This window comes from Psammomys obesus, unplaced genomic scaffold, assembly GCF_907164565.1.
Source record: "Psammomys obesus unplaced genomic scaffold, mPsaObe1.curated_primary_1811, whole genome shotgun sequence".
NCBI classification, from domain to species: Eukaryota; Metazoa; Chordata; class Mammalia; order Rodentia; family Muridae; genus Psammomys; species Psammomys obesus.
Genome location: NW_026596134.1, coordinates 23,995,670 through 24,015,650, shown reverse-complemented (window position 1 = coordinate 24,015,650; position 19,981 = coordinate 23,995,670). Strand labels below are relative to the sequence as shown.

The window sequence follows — 19,981 nt, the reverse complement described above, 5'->3', positions numbered from 1 at the left end:
CTGGTTCATTTACCTGTACATGCTCAGCCAACTTTCTTAGGGTACCCAGGCCCACCTACCTAGGAATGGTGCCGCCCACAAGGGGCTAGTCCCTCATATGTCAGTCATCAATCAAGACACTCACACACGGCCACCAGGCCAGTCTGATCTAAGCAATTCCTCAGCTCACTCTAGGTTGTGTCAACTTGACCATAAACGTCAACCAGCACAATCACTGATTCCTTAGGCAATTTTAGTGACGAAGCTGGAGAATAAAAGAGAGTTTGATTATACTGAATAGCATGAGCTCAGAAAACATGTTCTGTAATTGTTTAGAAAAGTCAGAATCAGGATCTAGAGGAGCTTGGGGGAGTAAGGTAAGTCTGCTTAGGAACCATGAGCAGCTACTAAGGGAGACCGCTAGCTAGGCTGGACCGCTTCTCATTGTGTGCATGCCAGTAATTCCCGTGGAGCAGGCTGATAGTAAAACACCCATTTAGCAATGATACGTCACGTGAGAAGGCTCCAACTAAGGCTGAATGTCATCAATGCCAGACAGGGAACATTTCTGCCCAGTATAATAGAGTTATGTCCTGTCTGAGTCCTACCACTGCCTTTTTGTGCATAGCTTTTTTACATAATCCTTACAGCAGCTACTCTACCTAAAAGCTAGAATATGACCCTCCAACACATGAGCAGCTACTTGGGGTTACAGCTGTGCATACAATGTGGGGGCCTTGCACTGCAGGGGGTGTGTCCCTTTGTCCCCTTCCGTCTCCTTCTGTGCTGTCAACAGCACACACTTTAAAAGCACATGCATTATCACTTCTACAAAACACCTTGTAATTTCAGCTTAGAGAGAGCATTTAGGGTCGGCTATGATGGTGAGGTTCTCATGAGGTATAGATTCTCCTCAGCCTAGACACTTCTGCTCACCTGGTGGTTCTTGTTTGCCAGGGACTGTTCTGCTTGGTTTGCCTGAAAGCATTTTCATTTCACCTTCACTTTTCATGGATGTTCTCTTTGTATGTAGAATTCTGGACGATGACTCCTCCTCCTCCTCCTCCTCCTCTTCTTCTCCTTTCTTTCTTCTTCTTTTCTCAGAATCACAAATATCAGCCAGGCTTAGGGGCACAGTTCTCCTAATCCTGATGTTGGGAGGCAAATACAGGAAGATCAGTGCAGTTATGAGGCTAGCCTGATCTACGCAGTGAGTTCCAGGGTAGCCAGGGCTATGTAGGGAGGCCCTGTCTCAAAACAGAACACAATTGCTATTCCTTCGGCCACTGGCCTCCACTGTAGCTGGTGATGGTGGTTTTATATGCAAATCGTACCTTATTCCCAGCAGGCAGACCCAGAGGCAGAGGGAATCAATGTTTCCGGGCTAACCTGAGTCATGTTGGGAGTTTGTTCTGCATGTGCTGATGTTTAGATTTTAGCAGATTGCCTGGGATGCTCCTCTGTGTGATGTTCTGTAAATTTATTATCATGTTGGGATTTGCTGAATTGTTCTCATCTGTAGATTGATTTTTTTTTTTTTTTTTAAATCAGATTTGGAAGTGTTTAGGCCAGTTTTTCCTCAGATGACTTTTCTGATCCAAGTACTAACCAGGCCAACCCTGCTTAGCTTCCGAGTAGGTGTGTTCATGGTAGTGGCTCTGAGGCTCTTTCCTTGTTCCTGGAAACTGTATGTTAGACGCTTGCTCTTCTGTCCGCTGAGTTGCACTCTTACTCCCCGTGAAACATTCTCGTTTTGTCCCCCTTTCTCTCCTTTTTGTATTTGTTCACATCGTGTCTCTTCTGCTGATCTTTGAAGACCACCTGCCTTTCAGTTTATTTCTGTTGCTGTTTCAAGCCACTGCTAAGTGCATTAACTGACATTTTCATTCATTTAGTTTACATTTAAGTACTAAATTGCTATTTGACTCCCCCACCCCATACACATACACATTTTTTTAAACACGTAATTTCTGCTTTGCACCTAGATTTCCTGTCTACTCATCTTTTATGACCATCTTTTCCTTTACATTGAAATATTTATTTATTTTTAACATATCTGAGTTTTTTTTTCCCTAGACATATGTATGAGCAGCATGGGCGTGCCTGGTGACCTCAGAAGTCAGAAGAGTGAGGCCATCCCCCAGAACTGGTGTTTATGGATGGATGTGAGCTTCCATGTGGGTGCTGGGCTCCAACTTGGGGCTTCTTCCAAGAGCAGTATATGCTCCCAACCACTGAGCCATTTTTCTAGCCCCCCTTGAACATATTTATAATTGTTTATTTAAAGCCGTTGACTATTAATTCCAGCATCTGAGGCACGGGAGGTCAGTGTTTTTCCTAGGCTTTTTAATTTTGACTGTGGGTTCTGCATTTCGTTGCTCCATGGGTCTAGTAGTTTTTGCTTCAATGTGAGACATTGTGCTGCTACATTATAGAAACGTGGATTATATTCGTCTCTGTCTGGACTTGATTTTAGCAGATAGGCATCCGTAGGTCAGTGAGTGTGTGTAGCACTCTGAAAAGTTTAATCTAAAAAGTCTCAAGAGTTGGAGAGGTCACTGGTGTGCTGTTCTAATGGCAGGAGGCCTTCCTGAGGAGCCTTGTGCCCAGTGGCAAAGTTGAGCCACTAAGGGACATACTTGGCCATGCCTTTGTGGCAGTCCACTGTCACCTAGGAGCAGGTCGTCAGCCTGCATTGCTTGAGAAAGAATGGGAAGGGGCTGTAGAGATGGCTCAGTGATGTAGAGTGCTGCAGCTCTTCGGAAGACTGGAGTTTGTTTCCCATCAGGCAGTTCGTAACCACCTGCACCTTCAGCCGAGGCCTCAGACACCTTCTGCTGGCCCCTGTGAGTTCACTCACACACACACACACACACACACACACACACACACACACACACACACGAGCATACGCGCACATGAGCACACATCACATAAATCAGAGAGGAGAGCGTATGCCTGAGGCACACAGTAACATCTTCCAACACTGGAATATGAGAATGCTTCAGCAAGTGATAAAGCCAAGAACCAAAGCTTTAAGTTCTCACAAAGTAAAGTCATTCAGTAAAGGACAGCTTCCCATGTCGGAGTGAGCCTTTATAATTTGGGTAGATTGTACAGTTCCATTCTTTGATGAAATGAATGTCGTCGAAGATGGAGGCTTTCTTTTAAGGACAATTTTTAGCAAGATTAAAACTCAACCCAGTACTTCTGGCCACACCCCAAAAATCCCAAACAAAATTTTACTTGTTTGAAATATTGAGAGTCCATGAAATCTGGGAGTTGGGGAACTTGGGAGGAACACAGGAGCCACTTGTGAAATGATGGGGAGTGGCCAGACCGAAACATTAGCCATGTCCTTGTGCGCTCACACAGTTCCTACTGTATTCTCAGAGGTAAAGGCTGCAGTGTGCAGCCTGATGTCCCTGAGGTACCACTGGCACGTGGAGTGGGAACGGAGCATGGCATTCCTTCTGGGTCTCGCACAGTGGGGCAGGCAGCCCCAGGCCCCCGCTTCTTTTCCATGGTCACCCCTGAAGAACCACATAGGAACTCAGGTTTCTCCCAGCATGCTTCCGTTCTCAACTTGCTCCAAGTTACTCTACTCTGGATGTGGTGGAGGTGGCGAGTCTAGACTGATGATCCAGAGCCACGGAGTCCCAGGTGCCCGGAGGGGTGACTTTTTAGAGGGCTAGAAATTTTCGCCCTTCCACACCGTTTGCATGCCTCACTACACACATGCTGGATTAATTTGAACAAATGGAAAAGAGTAAAGAGAATGACAAAAATGTATAGGTTTTGATTTATGATGAAAGCTGAAAAGAATGTTTATGTTGGCTAAGTGGCAAAATATATGAGGGAACCAGGCATGTCTTTGTTAGTGTCTGGAAGGTATGTGGACACAAGGAGACGATGAGGGGAAAGCTGGTTTTAGTGTGACCCAAGGGATATAATTCAGGGATGCTGTCCAAGATGGGCGAATCCAGGGTGAATTTTAAGCGTGATTTTCAGGGCTGAAATATGTCCCCTTTAGTTCAGCCTCTTTGGAAACTGCTGGCAGCCATATCCCAGCAGTGACTTACAGTGAGCGGACAGTTTGATGGCTTTTAGGTGTAATGCCACCGGATCGTTTGTCAGACAGTGTGGCTTCCCAAGCATCACAGTCACAGGCCAGAGAGAAGAGCTTGGGTCTCTCCTCCTGGTTTTTCTCTGTGTGAAGTGAGGTAGACAAGGATTAGATTCTGTGACAGAACATGGGCAGGGGAGGCCCTGGCTGGGCCCCTGTGCTGCTGCCGACACCTTCCCCCGTCCACGCGGGGCATGAAGGACGTTTCCTCCAAAGCCTGCATTTGATCACCGTTGCTGCCCTTGACGATACACTCACGACATGACGTGATGCTGTGGCAGTGATGTGCCAGGGTGCACAGCAGACCTGTAAGGGACTGTGACCTTCATTTTACACAGGCAAGCAGGCTTAGTGAAGGTGCGGCCAGCTCACGGCTACACAGGTAAAAAGAGGCAGTTCTAAAATTTGAGCCCAGATCCTTTCCCTCCTCCTGTTTCTGAATCTTTTAAAATTACAGCTTTTCCCTGTACTTCCTTCTGGCAAACTCGCTTTTCTCCCCTTCTGTGTACTCCCTCAGTCTTCAAAACTAGCCCACTCAGTAGAAGGAGGCTGTCCTGGGACTCATGGCAAAGATCTAGCTGCTTCCGAGGCACACAGCTTCACATTGCATGAGCCTGACACTGTTTGGCACAGTGTTCATGCTGTCATGGTTCATTTTGGGCATTGCTTTCTAACCCTGCCTCTGCCCTCAACCTTTCCCACAGTGTAAGCCCAGGGTAAGCAGAGCAGAGGTTAGCCCGAGCCCGTGTGCTGGTCCTTCTGTGTTAGGACACTTATATCATTATTCAGTACCTCTCATTTTTGATGTCAAAAATGAAGCTTTGGTTTTGGCTTCTCAGGTCTTTTCTTTAAGGTCAGGATAGACAGATGTTTGATGGGGCTCTTTGGGGCTGCCTGGCTCTAGCCTCGAGTGACCTTGTCTCTCACCATAACATTCAACACTAGGTTCTAGCTGTCAGGGAATCTCAGATGGTTCAGGGCAGGTTCTAGTGTCTGACCTAGCTTTTGATCCTTGTCCACCCTTTGCAAATGACACAGTTTTAGGTGAGTCACTTTCAGCTCAGCCCTACTTCCTCATCTGTGACCTTGATGTTTTCTGAGGGCCTTCCCTGGTTGAGATGCAGCAAAGCAATTTTCCCTCACATAACTGACCATCATTATTCCTGACCCTTAATTAGTATATTCTTTTGACTTGTCCAGATTGGCACTTTTGATCCTGTCTTGATGCTGATGTCTCTTATTTCTCTCTGTAGCCTGGTCTTCTCTGTTTATGTCCCATCAAGTTTGTGTTCACATGGATCACAAATGTTCCAGCTCATCATTCATTTGTTTGGCTTAGGCCAAACAAACCTGGTCCAAGAATTTAAAGTACTACAGTTCATAGCACCACAGAATCATGGGATAGTACAACAGGAGGGATTCTTTTGAAGGGAGGAAACAGCCTGGGTCGGGGGGTTGGTTAGTGGCTGGGTAAGGACATGAGCTGGCTTGGCTTACTTCTTTCTACCACATGTTTTTACCCTAATGCATACCCGCATTTATTCACGAGCTAGCATTCACCGAGGGGCATGGGTAGGGGGGCACTTTCACCTAAAATCATAGGGAGAGCAGGGTGTTGTAGGTCAGTGGTAGAACTCTTGCTTGTTGTGTTTAAAGTTCTGGGGTCAGTCTCCAGCCAAACAAAACCAAACAAGCAACAAAAGCACCTTTCCCTGTCGCTTCCGCTCATGTCAGGGATCACAAGACCTGGTGTGTTTGGTGGAAAGTTATTTTCTGGCTGTGGCATTAGGAATTCCTGGCCATTAAGTGGAGAATGCCTCTGTTGCTGTTAAACAGTTTTTATCGAGCAGATACACCCATGGGCAGCTTGCCCAATGCGCCCCCTCTGTGCCCTCTCCACAGCAGCCCTGCCCTTCTGCTCTTTGTTAAGCCGAGCTTAATGCTGGGGCTCTCTCCTTGATTGGTTCATCTGCTCGGGACAAAACTCGGGAAAGGAGGGGAGAACGGCGCAAGGTGCAGCCTTCGCTCCGCACTGGACTGTAACTAACACTCTACTCTCCCTGTTGGCCTAGATTAAACTTGTAAAATATCTCAAAGTGAAAAAGTTGTGCTCTGTGGATAGTCTCTGTTGAGTTACACCCGCAAAAATTATGGACTGTGTTCCGTAAGCATTCCACCATTTATCTAAGGTGACGTTTTCCTAGAAAATGAAGTCACACCAGCAGTGTGGCCGCTCCCGGCATCGTCTGCTCCCCCCTGTTCCCTCATTTTCTATCTCCAAAGTTGTTTTCATATGAGAACTGGGCTTCTCTGAAGCCACGTTTTGTTGTTGTTGTTGTTTTAACTCTCCTCCCTTTTTAATGGCTTTGGCTTTTTGAAGAGATCTAGAAGATGGCTCTCTCAGGTTTCCTGATTCTAGATTCATCACATTCTTTACTCCTAGTGTCATTTAGCTTATCCCTCTCTTACCTGATTTCCAGCTTACTGGAAACCAGATCAGAGGGCTTGATTAGATTCCAGAGGAACATTCTTGGCAGGGATCTTTCCGGGGTGGTGGTGTGAGCTTCCAGGGATGGCCTGTCCCACTCTTACGGCTGCGCAGTGTGTGCTGGCTGAGCTGGGCTGGTGACAGACAGGGCCTTCCTTAAGAACCATCTGCTTCCCTGCAACCAATACTTAATGTGTTGGGCAGTTTTTCTTTTTGGAACCATGAAAATCAGCTCTTCCCAGTCAGTCTTCCACCCATGGCTCTGGTGTTCGTAATGCTCAGATTTATTTCCTCCTTGTTCGGGAAATGGAATGTGTTCTAGGTCCATTTCAGTTTGTTCTTTCACAGAGAGAGCTGTGTTTACTTTCACAAGGGTTGAGCAGAAAGCTCTGGTGATCTTTGGGCCTCCTTGACCTTTAACCCACTGTGGGAAAACTCAGCTCCGTGATGTCTTAGCTGTGAGACCCAGGGTTTAGGCAGGAAACACAAAGCCTTGGGGACATACTGGCACAGGAGTGCCGAGAGGCGGAATGGGGACCCCGGCTCCCTACAGGGCGTCAGCACCTGTATTGCTGGAGCAAGGAAGGAGATCTGTTTTCAGTCAGTGACCAGGGTTTGAACTGAAGGTGGCCAGTGTGAACTTTGCACTTGATCTCGCTTAACCATGCGTCTTTGTCGTGGGCATTTATGTGTGCTCGCACTGGCCTTCTGAAACAGGTTGCCCTCTGCATTGAGAACTCCGACGAGCCGGCTTCATCTTGAGGGTAGGTGGGAGTGGGGATTCTCCAGAGCTCCTGAGAGTATGTACGAAGGCTCCAAACTCAAAAGGCTCCTTTTTTGGCACTGCCAGCATCTTTGTGTGTTGGCATCTTAGGAATCTGGGGAAACCATATAAAGATCAGAAATGAGTCTGGCCCGGGAGGCTCCCTCTGACATGGTAATTCCAGTTCGTTGAATCCTGGCCCATTCGGATGAGACCATATAAAGAGGCCGTTTCCTGAATTTCCCGCGCTCTGCCTCTCATAGGCTCCTTTTTGTAGCATGCTGGTATTTCAGGACTGCAGCCGCGATCACGTGCTGGTTGAACCCTTTCCTCACAGCCATTCCTGCGCTGCGTTTATTTTTGGAGGCAGCGCATTTTTGCCTCTCTTCAGGAGCTATGCAGGGTCCTGCTCCCTCCGCCCATCGGCAGCAGCCCCAGCAGGCTGTGCTCATTTCCCACACTCTAGATGTGACTGGGCTTTCCAGAGAGAACAGAGGGCTGCTGCCGGAGGGCTGCTGTCACCAGGGCTTATTTTTGTCCTTTATGATATCGCATATTTGAAGACTTTTCTTTAGAGGAAGAGAGTGGCGTGTGTCTGAGTGTGTGTGTGTGTGTGTGTGTGTGCGTGTGTCAGTGTCAGTGTGTCACCTAGCAGTTAGTAAGCCAGAGTTGGAAACGGCATTTCCAACTGATGTCTTGTGGTCTTGCCTCTGGACCTAGAAGCAGGATAAGCTGGCACTTTTGGATTTAAGGTCAGGCCTCTCTTCTGGCACTGAAGGTCATTGCGTCTGGCCATTCTTTCCTCCCCAACACAGGAACAGCCATGCTGTCTCTTCCAGGGAGCCTGCAGGAGGGAGCAGAGTGGGCTGAGCCTCCCAGGTGCTCCAGGCAAGTTCTGCTGTTGCTGGGCTTCAGGAAAACAGTATGGCGACTGTCTCAGCCTGCTGGAAGACCGAGTGTCTCCTTTCAAGGAGGGACCACAGAAAACTCTTTTCCCTCAAATGAGTGCGTCATTATGTGGAGAATTCAGGCATAGAAGAGCTAAGAAAAAAATGAATCATGTATTCATGTCTCTTCTGGTCCTACCCAGACCCTGATGGAGGGCTGTGTGTGTGTGAATGCAGCTGGAGCTCTGAGTGTTGAGCTGGTTAGGGCCTTCAGGCCTATAGGGCCCCTGCCTTCGAGCTGTGACCTCCAGGCACACTTTCAGCTTGCCCTGGGAAGAGGGTCTTGGGACTCTTTCTTGGGTACCTAGATGTCATCAGAGATTCTAGGAAGGGCAACGAGGCATTCAGGGATAGACAATCCATGCAGAAGGAGCCAGTTGACTTTCTGAATCTGCACTGTCAGAACCCAGTTATCTACTTCCACTCCAGGTAGCTCATCTGTGCTTAATTTTAGAAGTGGCAGCAAACAGGGTGTGCCCAAAGTAACTCGGCTTGTGTTGTAGATGCTCGGGCTCGGTCCCCAGGATCTTCCCAGGGTCCCTGACCACGTAGTGATGGGGCAGCGGCATTTGCTTTAGGATTATGTGTTATCTAACCCTGGTACCACTACACCCTTGGGCTCTCTCTCTGCCCACCCGCCTTCGAAGTGCTGGGGGTCAAATTCAACTAAGCAAGTGCTTTTCTGGTGAGCTGCATCTGCAGCCCTTCCTGTGCGTTTCCAATTGCCCCACTTTCCCCACAAAGCTTCCCTGACTTCACTTCCTCTGCGAGTCCTGGGTTGGCACCACTCTCCTCAGCCTTCAGCCATGTTCCGAGGACTTTGGTGAGCATGCTTGTCAGAGCAGTCTTCAAGATGACCCAGGACAGAAGTGGCTCCATCAGGCACCAGGGTGACAAGAAAGCAGAGTCAAAAACTGTCCAGAGATGATGCCCTGGGCCTGAGCCTCACCTTGCCTCCCTGGCGCACTGTGTCCCCCTGAATTGATGTCTGCCTCCGGGGTCAGCTTCAGCCTGATGTCTGCTCACATAGATTTCACACAGACCTGCGCTTTGCTTCCTGTTGGCCTTGTTGAACTGGAGCATCTAAGGACAAGGTTGGCACAGTTTTCTGTCTCACTGCACTATCCTGGCGCAGTGATATCCTGGCACCTGCTGCACCAGGATAGTGCCTGCCCGGGGATGAAGCTGGACTCATCTCCAGAGTTCAGCTATTTGGGATAGTGGTTAATGAAGTCTATCTCATCCAGCCAGGATGTTTATGTGTGGCTTTGACGGGACTCATGAGCCTGGAGATGGTGTCCAGTTCCAGGTCTCAAGAGTAAACCCAAAGCGTAAGCATTTCAAATCCACCAGGAAACGGATGTCTCTCTCTAAATGTGCAGATTCCAGCCTTACAGAGAGCTGAGTCCCCCCTGTCCCTCCTCACCTCCCACGGTACCAACTTGTTAGCTGTGGGTTCAGCAACCACGGAAATACAGCTGCAGGTGTGCCTGGGAGGGCACTTTCAGAGAGGTTTAACTGAAAAGGCCCACCGTGAATATGGCTAGCCCCAATCATGGATGCGGGGAGGTTGAGGGGGAGAGGCGGTACACAGCATACTGGGTAAGGAGAAAGCAAACTGAGCTGCTGCGCTCACCTCTGCATAATGACTGGGTGCAGTGTGACAGCTGCCTCACCCTCTCCACCCGCTTCGTCTTCCCCGACACAATGGCTCGTACCCTCAGACTATGAACTAAAACATTTCCTTTCCCCTTTAAGTCCTGGGCAATTTTTGAGAGCAGCGAGCAAAGGCACAGGCGTGCCTCCTGAGCTTTGCCGAGGAGCTGGTGGGCAGGACCCCTGTTGCCCGCCTGTCTGCCCAGAGGGTCCCTCTGCATGGCCCCTTCTCCCAGCTGCTCCAGGGTTTGAGGAAGATGAGGAGTGGCTCGAACAGCGGTGTGTTACACAGGTCTGGGAGGCTCCTGCCATTTGTGACGAAAGCCTTTGATTCTAGAGCTGGTGTCAAGCATCTGGGCACGGAGGAATGACTCTGTAGCAAGCTTTTTGTTTCTCGTTTGAGGGTACCATTTTACAGCTGGGGAAATGAGAACAGTGGCTGTCACCCTGTAGGCCCTACACACACACACACGCGCGCGCGCACACACACACACACACACACACACACACCCTAGGCCATAGCTTCTTGAGGTCTGGCTAGAGGTGAAACATATCACCTCAGTTGCAGTGACTGAGGAGATCCAGCCTGCCTGAGAGGAGTCTGGCTTTAATTTTCCCCTCAAATGATTGCATGTTTGATTACGGCCTGGTCTTTCCTGTGTCGACACTAGTCATAGTGGTGACAGTGATCACAGAGGAGTCGAGACACGCATACCACTGTTCTGCACACTTAACCATCCCATCAATAGCCCAGTCCCCCTCCATGAGGAAATCACCCAAAGGATACATTTCAAAGGTTTATGGCATCTCAGTTTCTGGTCCACGGTGCTAACCCTCCACCGTCTTTTCCCGGGTCAGCCTCTGCCCCTGCTGTTACTGTAAAACCCACATCCAGAGTAGAGACAAGGTGGTATCAGGAGAGCCGGATTCCTCCCTGTCTTGCTCTGGACTGACTCTTGGCATCCCAAACAGACTGGACACGCCCACACTTTAATGCCGTAGGTCTTACTTGAGTTCGTTTTGTCTTCCCCAGTACCTGAAGCAGAGAGACAGTTGGCGACCACACGCCCAGGTGTCAGCTCCGCCAGCCTCAGGGAGCAAAGTTGGACTAGGACTAAGTCCGACTGCCGCAGTGGTCCTCAACCTTCCCAACACTGCGACCCTTTAATACAGTTCCTCGTGTTGTTCTGTCCCCCAACCAGACGATTATTTTTGTTGCTACCTCACAACTGTGATTTTGCTGCTGTTAGGAATTGTAATGTAAAATATCCACTGTGCAGGCTGTCTGATAGGCGACCTCTGTGAAAGGGTCATCTGACCCCCAAGGGGGTCCTGACCCACAGATTGAGAACTGCCCAACTAATGGCTGAGTCAGAGTGTGTTTATTCTGCCCGTCACTCTGCCTGTGTTTCTCAGAACACTACGGGGGCCCCTCCGCCCGCCCACGCTCGGTAAGCAGAGGGGCAGAGGGGCAGAGAGAAAATCCCATACTGGGGTAGACACAGCTGCACAGCACAGTACAAACAGAAGGGACACTAGCAGGAAGGAGCCGGAGGTGCGGAGTGAAGCCGAATGCCCCACAAGTCCCAGTCCCCGGGGATGGCTCCTGCTCAGCCCCAGCGTTACTGGATAGTCAAGTTTGTCAAGACAGCTGGAAACTGACTTTTAATGGGGATGTTTTCCAGTTCTTAGATGGTATCGTAAATTGAAAACAAACAAAAGAAATTGTGTGGCCAAACAAAACGTGGCACTCAGTTAATGACCACACTGCATTATCACAGGTTAGATAGGCCATCCTCGGGTGGAGAGATGTCAGGTTCTCCCAGGGGCAACAGGGAGAGGGGCGCGGGGAAATTGGCTTATTTATATTTTAATTTTTGAGAGATTTATTGGAATGTGTTGTGAGTTTGCGTGTGTGCGATGTGCCCATGTGCGCACATACGGGCGTGAGGCTGTGCATGGAGGCCAGAAGGGGGCATAGGGAGCCTCCTCTATCACTCTTCACCTATTTCTTTTGAGGCAGGGTCTCTCCCTGAGCCTGAAGCTTGAGTTTTCTTGGCCAGGCAGGAAGCCAGCGAGCCTCGGCGATCCTCCCATCTCCATCATCCTCAGAGTTGGGGCCAGAAGTGTGATAAGCTGCCCATACTGTTAAGTGGGAGCTGGGATTTGAACTTTGGTCCTTAGGATTACGTCACCACGCACTCATAAACACCAGGCCATTTTCCAGCTCCCCTACCCCCTTTTGAGACAGTGCCTCTCTGTGTAGCCCAGGCTGGCCTTGAATTCATGACTTAGCTTCCGAAGTGCTGACATTGTAAACATGCGCCACCTTGCTTGGCCAGAAATTGGTTTACACCCCCACCCAGGGCCTCAGTGTGAGCCGGTTCACTTCAAAATTTTGTCTCGTCAGCACACTGAGGCGAAATTCCGCACGGCAAGAGATAAGACAAGGTCCTCTGATTCTGCGAGCCTCTTTGGCATTTCCTAGTCTCTGGCCACGCTGCCTCTAGTCGGCCTCTGGAGTTACACAGCTTCGGGGGTCTGAAGGATCCCACCTCTGTTCCTCAGTTCTGGACTCCTAGGACAGGCAATCCAGTTGATTCTTGGCTGTTGTCTGTCTCACTGTGTAACTCAGGCTAGCCTCAAACTTGGAATCCCCCTGCTTCAGCCTCTTGAGTGCTAGGATTAGGGACACACACCTGACTCTAATTAGTTCGGCCTGGGTCCGGCCCCCTGGGATTCGGCCAGCTGTGTCTGAGGGAAAGCGGCAAATGGAATACATGGCTGCTTCTTTCAGCCCACAGATGCACCCCTGGATGGAGTGAGGAGCAGGGGGGCAGTCCCTCAGTACATCTTTGGGTGTCCCCTCTTCCCTGCCCCAGGGATAAAGAGTGGGTGGTTTTCCACTTCTGTTTTTAAGATGCCTCTAAGTGGGACAGACATGCAGGTCCTTCCTCCGGCTCCATTGCTGGCCTCTAGTGTAGAAATCTGACTTGGAGTTTTTGTCTAAAGTGCCCCTTTCATTTTCCAAGTGCTCAGTGGGATGTAGGTATTTTATTTCCAGAGCTTGGATCCTTGGCAGTCATTTCTAGCAGGCTCTGGCTCGTGCCACAGAAAGGCCCCGTGTGTAAGTAAAACACATCTTTGCCAGGCCGAGGCACTGCTACACAGGTGGGAAAGAAAACCTATCACCATGTTCAAAACAACAACAAAACATCAAACGCACAAAGGCATGCAACCGTGTTGAAAGGGTGTTCTCAGATGGTCCCCACTGGACTATAGAGGGAGGTCACGATGACACAACATTTCGGTCCAGGGATCAGTAAACCACATCCTTCCCCTAAGAGTTGGCCCACTGCCTGGTTTTAGAGTTTTTGTTTTGTTTTTGAAAGTCAGCTTGTCTTAGTATCCAAACTGTCTGTCTCCACAATGTCAGAGTTCAGCCGTCACATCAGAGACTATGGCTCATAAGAGGCACACTTACCTCCTGGCCCTTGGTAAAGTGTGCCGTCCCCTGTGGTAGCCCGTCTATCCCAACTCCTCTCCAGGCTGAGAGCCACACTCAGAATTTTGTGAAGTTCTTGGAAAAAGATAATTGAGACTTCAAAAAAACCTTCCCGGAAGAATGCTGGGTAATTCAAAATAGGAAGCACCGTGCGCTGTTACATCCGGCTCAGGTGCTTTGGCGGCTGGCTGTTGGCTGTGTTTTTGGTTAGGACTCACTGGGTAACGGCTCGTACAGTGTGGTTCCTGGGTGTGCCGATTCCAGGTGAGCACTTCCTGGCCAGACAGCCTGAGGAAAGCCGAACCTGCCGAGCAGACCTTACTCTTAAGTCTCCATTTTGTTAATTTATTCTTATAAAAGACCATTAAAAGTCAGAAAACGTGTAACAGCACGGGGGGTGGGGGGGTGGGAAATTTAAATTGCCCTTAATCAGGAGCTCCTCATCATGTGCATACAGCTAATGCCAGTGAAGTACTTTGTATTCATGGTCTTTCTGTAAAATCAGGTCGTTGCTCTCACTGTTTTGAAACATGTTTTTTAAATTAATGTATTTGAACTTTGACACCATTTTTACAACATAAATTCGCATCATTTGCATACTGTTTGTGTACATTCTTTCATTTTGTTTAGTTCCTCATTGCTGATCATTTTGGTTGTTTCCAAGTGTCATGCAGAAATGACATTATGTTCCCCTGTGTTTATGTCCTTGGTTTCTGGGTTTAGAATTGCTGCCTTAGGGCTGCAGAGAAGGCTCAGCCGTTAAGAGCGCTGGCTGCTCTTCCAGAAGACCTGGGTCTAATCTCCCGAGCTTCCTGTAGTGGCTCATAACATCTGTTAGCTCCAGTTCCAGGGGATCTGATGCCCTCTTCTGGCCGTGATGGGCACTGCACACGTGTGGTGCACAGACAGACATGCCGAAAGAACACATAAAGTAAAAATAAAGAAATATTACAATAAATGGAATTACTGCATCACCAGGTTGAAGCAGGCTGGAAAGGTGGCTCAGTAGGTGAAGTGTCAGCTCCTCAGAACACACATAAAAAGCTGGCGCGCTTTGGGTGGGAAACACAGGTAGAGCCTTGAAACTCATTGTCCAACCAAACTAGCATCAGTGAGATGCAGGCTTAGGGAGAGACCGTACCTGAAGTCAAGGTGGAAGACAACTGAGGAAAGGCACCCTCTGTGAACCTCAGACCTCCACACACCTGAGCAGACACATGGACACACACACACACACACACACACACACCTCACTGGTAAAGTTTGTGCTTCGCATGAATGAGGCCCCTATTTAATCTTCTGCCCCAGTAGAAAAAAGTCTTGAGTATTTTTAAGCCTTTAGTAGACATCTGCCAGACTGTCCATTAGGAACAGTGTACCAGTTTCCACACCGCATCAGGAAGGATGAAGGTACCTGGTTTTCAAAGTAAATTGGAGTTTATTTTCATATTTATTTTTTTGAGACAGAGTTTCTCTGTTGTAGCCTTGGCTGTCCCAGAACTTGCTTTGTATACCAGGCTGGCCTTGAACTCACAGAGATCCACCTGCCTCTACCTCCCAGGTGCTGGGATCACAGGCCGGTACTGCTGCCACCGCCGCCATCTGGCTATTTTCCTATTTTCACTGGAGAAGTGCTTCAGTGGGCTGACTTGGTTTAGGTGATCTGGACCAGTGTTCCGTGGTGTTTGGAGGCACAAGCTGAGTGACTGCCATTCTGGCTTCTCTCACACAGGCTCCTCCACCAAAACCACCTCGAAGGCAGGGAGGCTGGGCGGATGACTCCATAAAGGTGTCCAAGTGAGTACACGGCTTCCGGGCCTTACCTAGGGTGGGTAGGGAGGGATGGGGATGGGGGCGGCGCTCCTGTGTTGTCACTTTTTGTAACCTTAATGAAAGTCACACACCACTTAGAGTGTACAGCACGATCGATCTGAGTACAGGCTCGGTTTTCTCACCTGTCACCTCCTCAGTTTTAGACCATTTCCCCCCATCCCATCGGGAAGCCCTGTACCTCAGAGCGGCCCCCTTCCACGGCACCCGGCTTACTTCAGCAGCAATGCACACTGAGGGATGTTACCTAGTCCATAAAATATCAGTACCGTGCGAGGCGCAGCGTGCTCGGGCTGGGACACACCTCACAGGAGCAGCTCAGTGCAGGGCCCGGGCAGGCGCCGCAGTTTATGTTAGCCTGTGCAGGGAGCCCGTTCGATTCCTGGCGCCGCACGAAACTACAAAATTCTAACAGCAGCGCTCAGAAATGAGGCCGTGGTGCAGGTCTCTCAGGTCCGGGACTATAAGATACGAGGGTGTCACGTGGGCACGCTGGCTGCCGCCTGCAGTGCCCATTGTGAGTTTCTGGTTTTCAGCTGTTCTGGGGTGGGCAGCCCCTAGGCTGGACAGGTTTGATCGCAGTTGGGTTTTGTGGATTCTTGAAGTTTGGCCCGTTGTGTAAGCCAGTTAATGAAGGCCAGACTGACACCAAGAGCAACACTCCTGGACACTTTTCTAGCCTTTGCCTGTAGTCCCACTTTACAGGTGAAGTAAGTGGAGCTGATGGCTGTAAGCGGACAGGGGAAAGTGCTCCCTCTCTCTGTTCAGAGTTCCCTGCCAAAGGCAGGATCCCAGATGAGTTCTGTTTGAATCCCTTGCATTAAGCCTTAGATATAAGGTAAACAAAACTGCATTCACCACAGCAGCAGGAGGATCACCTGCCAAGGTTATTCACGACACACACAAAGATGAACAGTGTTAAAGATGTATAGTCTTAAAGAGCAGACGTCACCTGGGATTGGAATTTCATTGAGCAGCTATCTTCAAAATAACTATTAAAAAGATTTTCTTGGACCGGGGCTGTAGCTCAGTGGAAGAGAGTTTGCCCAGCAGGTAGGAGGCTCTAGGTTCTATCTCCAACACTGGGACAAAATAAAAGCCAGCACAGGACATGTTTCTCCCCAGTCCTTGCGTTCCTTCCTCCCACTCCCTTTCCTTGTTTCCCTGACTCTGTGTGTGTGTTTTCCTAACCATTTCCAAGTAAGTTGTAGATGTTACAACATTTATCCCTAACTACTAAAGCTCCTATCTCACAGTGGAGTCACAGAATCTTGAGCACTAGGTCACGGCATGGTTACCCAATAGTATCTAGTATGTAGTTTACATTTAAATTTCCCTATTTGTCCTTAAATGCCTTTGTCGCTCTGGAATCTAATCAGAGTCCATACAACATACGAGTTAGTTCTGTCCCTTCTCTGTTGTCCCTTTTCTTCCTCCCTTTCTGTTTTTTGTTTTGTTTTGTTTTGTGCCTTTCTCGCTCTGAAATCTAATCAGAGTCCATACAATATACTAGTTAGTTCTGTCCTTTCTCTGCCCCTTTCCTTCCTCCCTTTCTGTTTTTTGTTTTGTTTTTAAACAGGGTCATTATAGCCCAGGCTAGCCTCAGATTTACATCCATCCTCCTGTCTCAGCTTCTCACAGGCTGCTCATGGAGTCTATGATGCCAGGCCCAGCTCCTCTCTTGATCTAAAAGAGCTCCCACTACCATGGAGTACATGGACTGTCTGAGGACTCCAAGCCAGTTGTCTTATAGAGTATCTTTAGATTTCTCCAGTTTGTTCCGATTAGATTCAGGTTGAGGCTTTGGGGCAAGAGCAGGTGATACTATGGGCCTGCTTCCACATATGATGAGAAGACATAGGACTGAGCGCAGCTCTGTGCTAATGGCGTCGTGTGATCACTCAGCTTTGGTGGGGACCCAGGGAACGTCTCCTTAGGAAGTCTTAGTTTTTTTTGTTCTTGTTGTTGTTTTGTTTCTAAGAGTAAGTGGTGACCACATTTGATGTTGTAGGGCACTGTGCGGAGTCTGTTCTCCACAGCTTTTCCCTAGCAGTGTCTCCTAGTGTGTCGGCAGGAACCAGGACACCCTAGTGAGTACCACAGTCTCCTGTCCTGGGAGAGCTAGATTGTAATCCAGGGCATCAGGCCTCTCTAGTGAAAAAGTAAGGACTCGCTCAAAGAGTGCATGGTAAGCACAAGGTGGGCGGCACGGGTATTCCTTGGCATGAGACATCAGAAGAAAGTGATTCTAAGGTCAGGGGCCACCTTGCAGAGTAGATGGAGGTCAGGCGGGTTGGATTCTGACAGCGACAGAGGCTCTTGAGAGTGGTTTGGTTTAAGATTTGGTGGCGGGAGGGTGGCAGCCTTCCCGCTAGGCTGTTAGATCGGAGAATTCACAGTGGAAAAGAACCGGTTTTCAGTGCTTTAGGGTTAACAGTACTGCACGGTGCTGTGTGTCTGGCACAGCCTGGCCGCCATAAGGCATTACCAAATCCCAGGAGTCCAGACAACGCACCTTATGACCAGGCCTCCCCGGGGCGTTTTTCTGACATCTGACATCAGATGGCAGCATGACAAAGCTCTTGGTGAGAGGCCTTTTCTGGTTAGGTCCTTCAGGATCTACATGCAGGGAGAGAGACCTCACGTTTCTCTTCCCCTCTCTTATCCTGAGAGGCCATCCTTTTGACCTCAGCCGCGCCCTTCACCACCTGTAAACACTCCGCCCTGGAGATCGGGGTGCCAGCAGAAGGCTTTGGGGCTGGAGAGCAAACAAGCCCAGCTGTGCCTTGTACACGCGACTGACCAACTCAGTCAGGAAGGTCGCCTTCAGCGAAGTAGGACAAGCGACAGTTGCGGGCAGCTACGCGTCTTCAGTGAGTGGAAGAGGGCTGTTTATGGCCCTGACTAAGGAGCTTGCAGCCAACACACGTGAGATCCCGTGATACCTTTGTTCAGTATGTGAAACACCCACGACAGAGAGCAGATGGCCCACAAGGCACGTGTGGGCCTTGGCCCTGGGAGATACCACGTCCTAGAACTCACGCTCACTCCGAGGTACGGGGCAGGGCTCACCTGAGGAATGGCTTGGGATGGGAAATTACTACCGGTCCCTTCTCCTGGCCTGAAAGCAGCAGCTGTGCCAAAACCACCATCTTGGAATCAGCTGCCTGAAGTTGCCTGAACTGGGACACTTTAAAGAGTCCATGGGTTACCCGGATGGCTCTGTGACTCGAGCTGAGTGCAGGGGAACCAGACCTGGGAAGGAGAGGAAGAAAGGCCTTCTGATTAAGTTTTGTCTCAAAGTGTCTGTTTTTGGGTTTGTCCCTGCATTCATCTGCAAGGGAATGAGGCAAGTAATGGCCCCTTGGGGACTTTCAGGACTTTGCTCTCAATGTCAGCCGTCATTTTCAATCACCCTCTCCCTCCCAGCCATTAATTTTGGCCCAGGATCACGGGGACTTGTCCATCTATCACTCCTAATTGACACTAAATGATCTGTCAGTTTATTGATGAACGGCAGGAGTGGAATTGTCACAATATATTTTACTTTCCAACAACTCCTCCTGACAATTTTACCTTGTCCATCTCGCTCTGTTCACATAAATCTCCATTGGCCGCTCATTCCTCCTCACGGGCCGTTCTGGTGCCAGGCACTTCCACACCGTCTGCACGTGTCAAGGACATCAAGATGGCGGGAGAACTGCTGTGTGCTGGTCCCGAGGTTACCCCCTTCCCTCCTCCTCCTCCTCCTCCTCTCTCTCTCTCTCTCTCTCTCTCTCTTTTAATGGCAGAGATGTTCCAAGAATACTAAAGGGCTTCTTTCCTCTCCCTCCATGTCATTGCCACATCGGAGTCTCTACCTTCTTGTTAGCAGCGAGTAGTTAATTCTACTCAAGTTACAGAAGTGTGAAAGGCAAAAACTCACCGGGCTGGAGGGCTCGGCGTTCTGTAAGCACAGCTGCAGACGCAGGCCTTGTCCTCCCAGCCCAGCCATGTTCCAGCCTGCCCAGCCTCCCCGCAGCCTGTTCATTAGGAAGGTGGCTCGGGCGTGGGTGTGCCGTCCGTGGCCCTCTGGATTGCAGGCATGCTGCGATCTTCTGCCCTTGGGCCTGCGCCAGGCCTCGCGCTGCCGAGACCCAAGGCTGGTGGTGCCTGGGAGAATTCTGGCCATCCACCCAGCTTGCCCCTCAGACGCTTCATCCCCGTGCTCCGTGACGTGCAGCCGCCGGTTTAGACATAGGCACAGATCATGCACGTAGGGATATGAAAATCCCGTGGCAGCAGAGCAGCCTGACAGCGTCGCTGGATCCCTCCTCCTGCAGGAGATCATTTCCCTTAATTGATAAGGACTGTTTTCGTTTATTAGCCACCATGCTATTTTATGCCTATCAAAATTAATAACAACCCCTTAATGTTATCTGATTTCCCGATCATCTTCAGTTATTTTCATTGCAGCAAAGACGTCCTGGTAGAGCTGGGCCGTAGAAAGGACAAATCAAGGTCCACACTTTGTTTAGTTTGTATGTCTTTAGCTTCTCATTTATGCCTCGCCCCGGCTCTTTTCCCCATGCCTTTTGATTTTTTTGTTGGGTGGAGAGAAGAAACCTAGCCTGTCCAGTGACCTGTATTCTGCATTTGGACCATTTCTTCTGAGTTGTGATGTTTAAATTGTTTCTCCATCTCTCCA

At 49.4% G+C, this 19,981-nt stretch overlaps 1 protein-coding gene across 2 annotated transcripts in view; it reads left to right on the top strand.

Annotated features, from left to right (window-relative positions):
* The window catches only part of Ift43 (intraflagellar transport 43), a 71,125-nt gene that overhangs the window by 12,151 nt on the left and 38,993 nt on the right, over positions 1-19,981 (top strand). For both annotated transcript variants that reach the window (XM_055592972.1, XM_055592971.1), the window contains one exon: positions 15,197-15,261. In XM_055592972.1, coding sequence (XP_055448947.1) covers positions 15,197-15,261 — 65 coding nt within the window. The remainder of the gene's footprint in view (positions 1-15,196; positions 15,262-19,981) is intronic.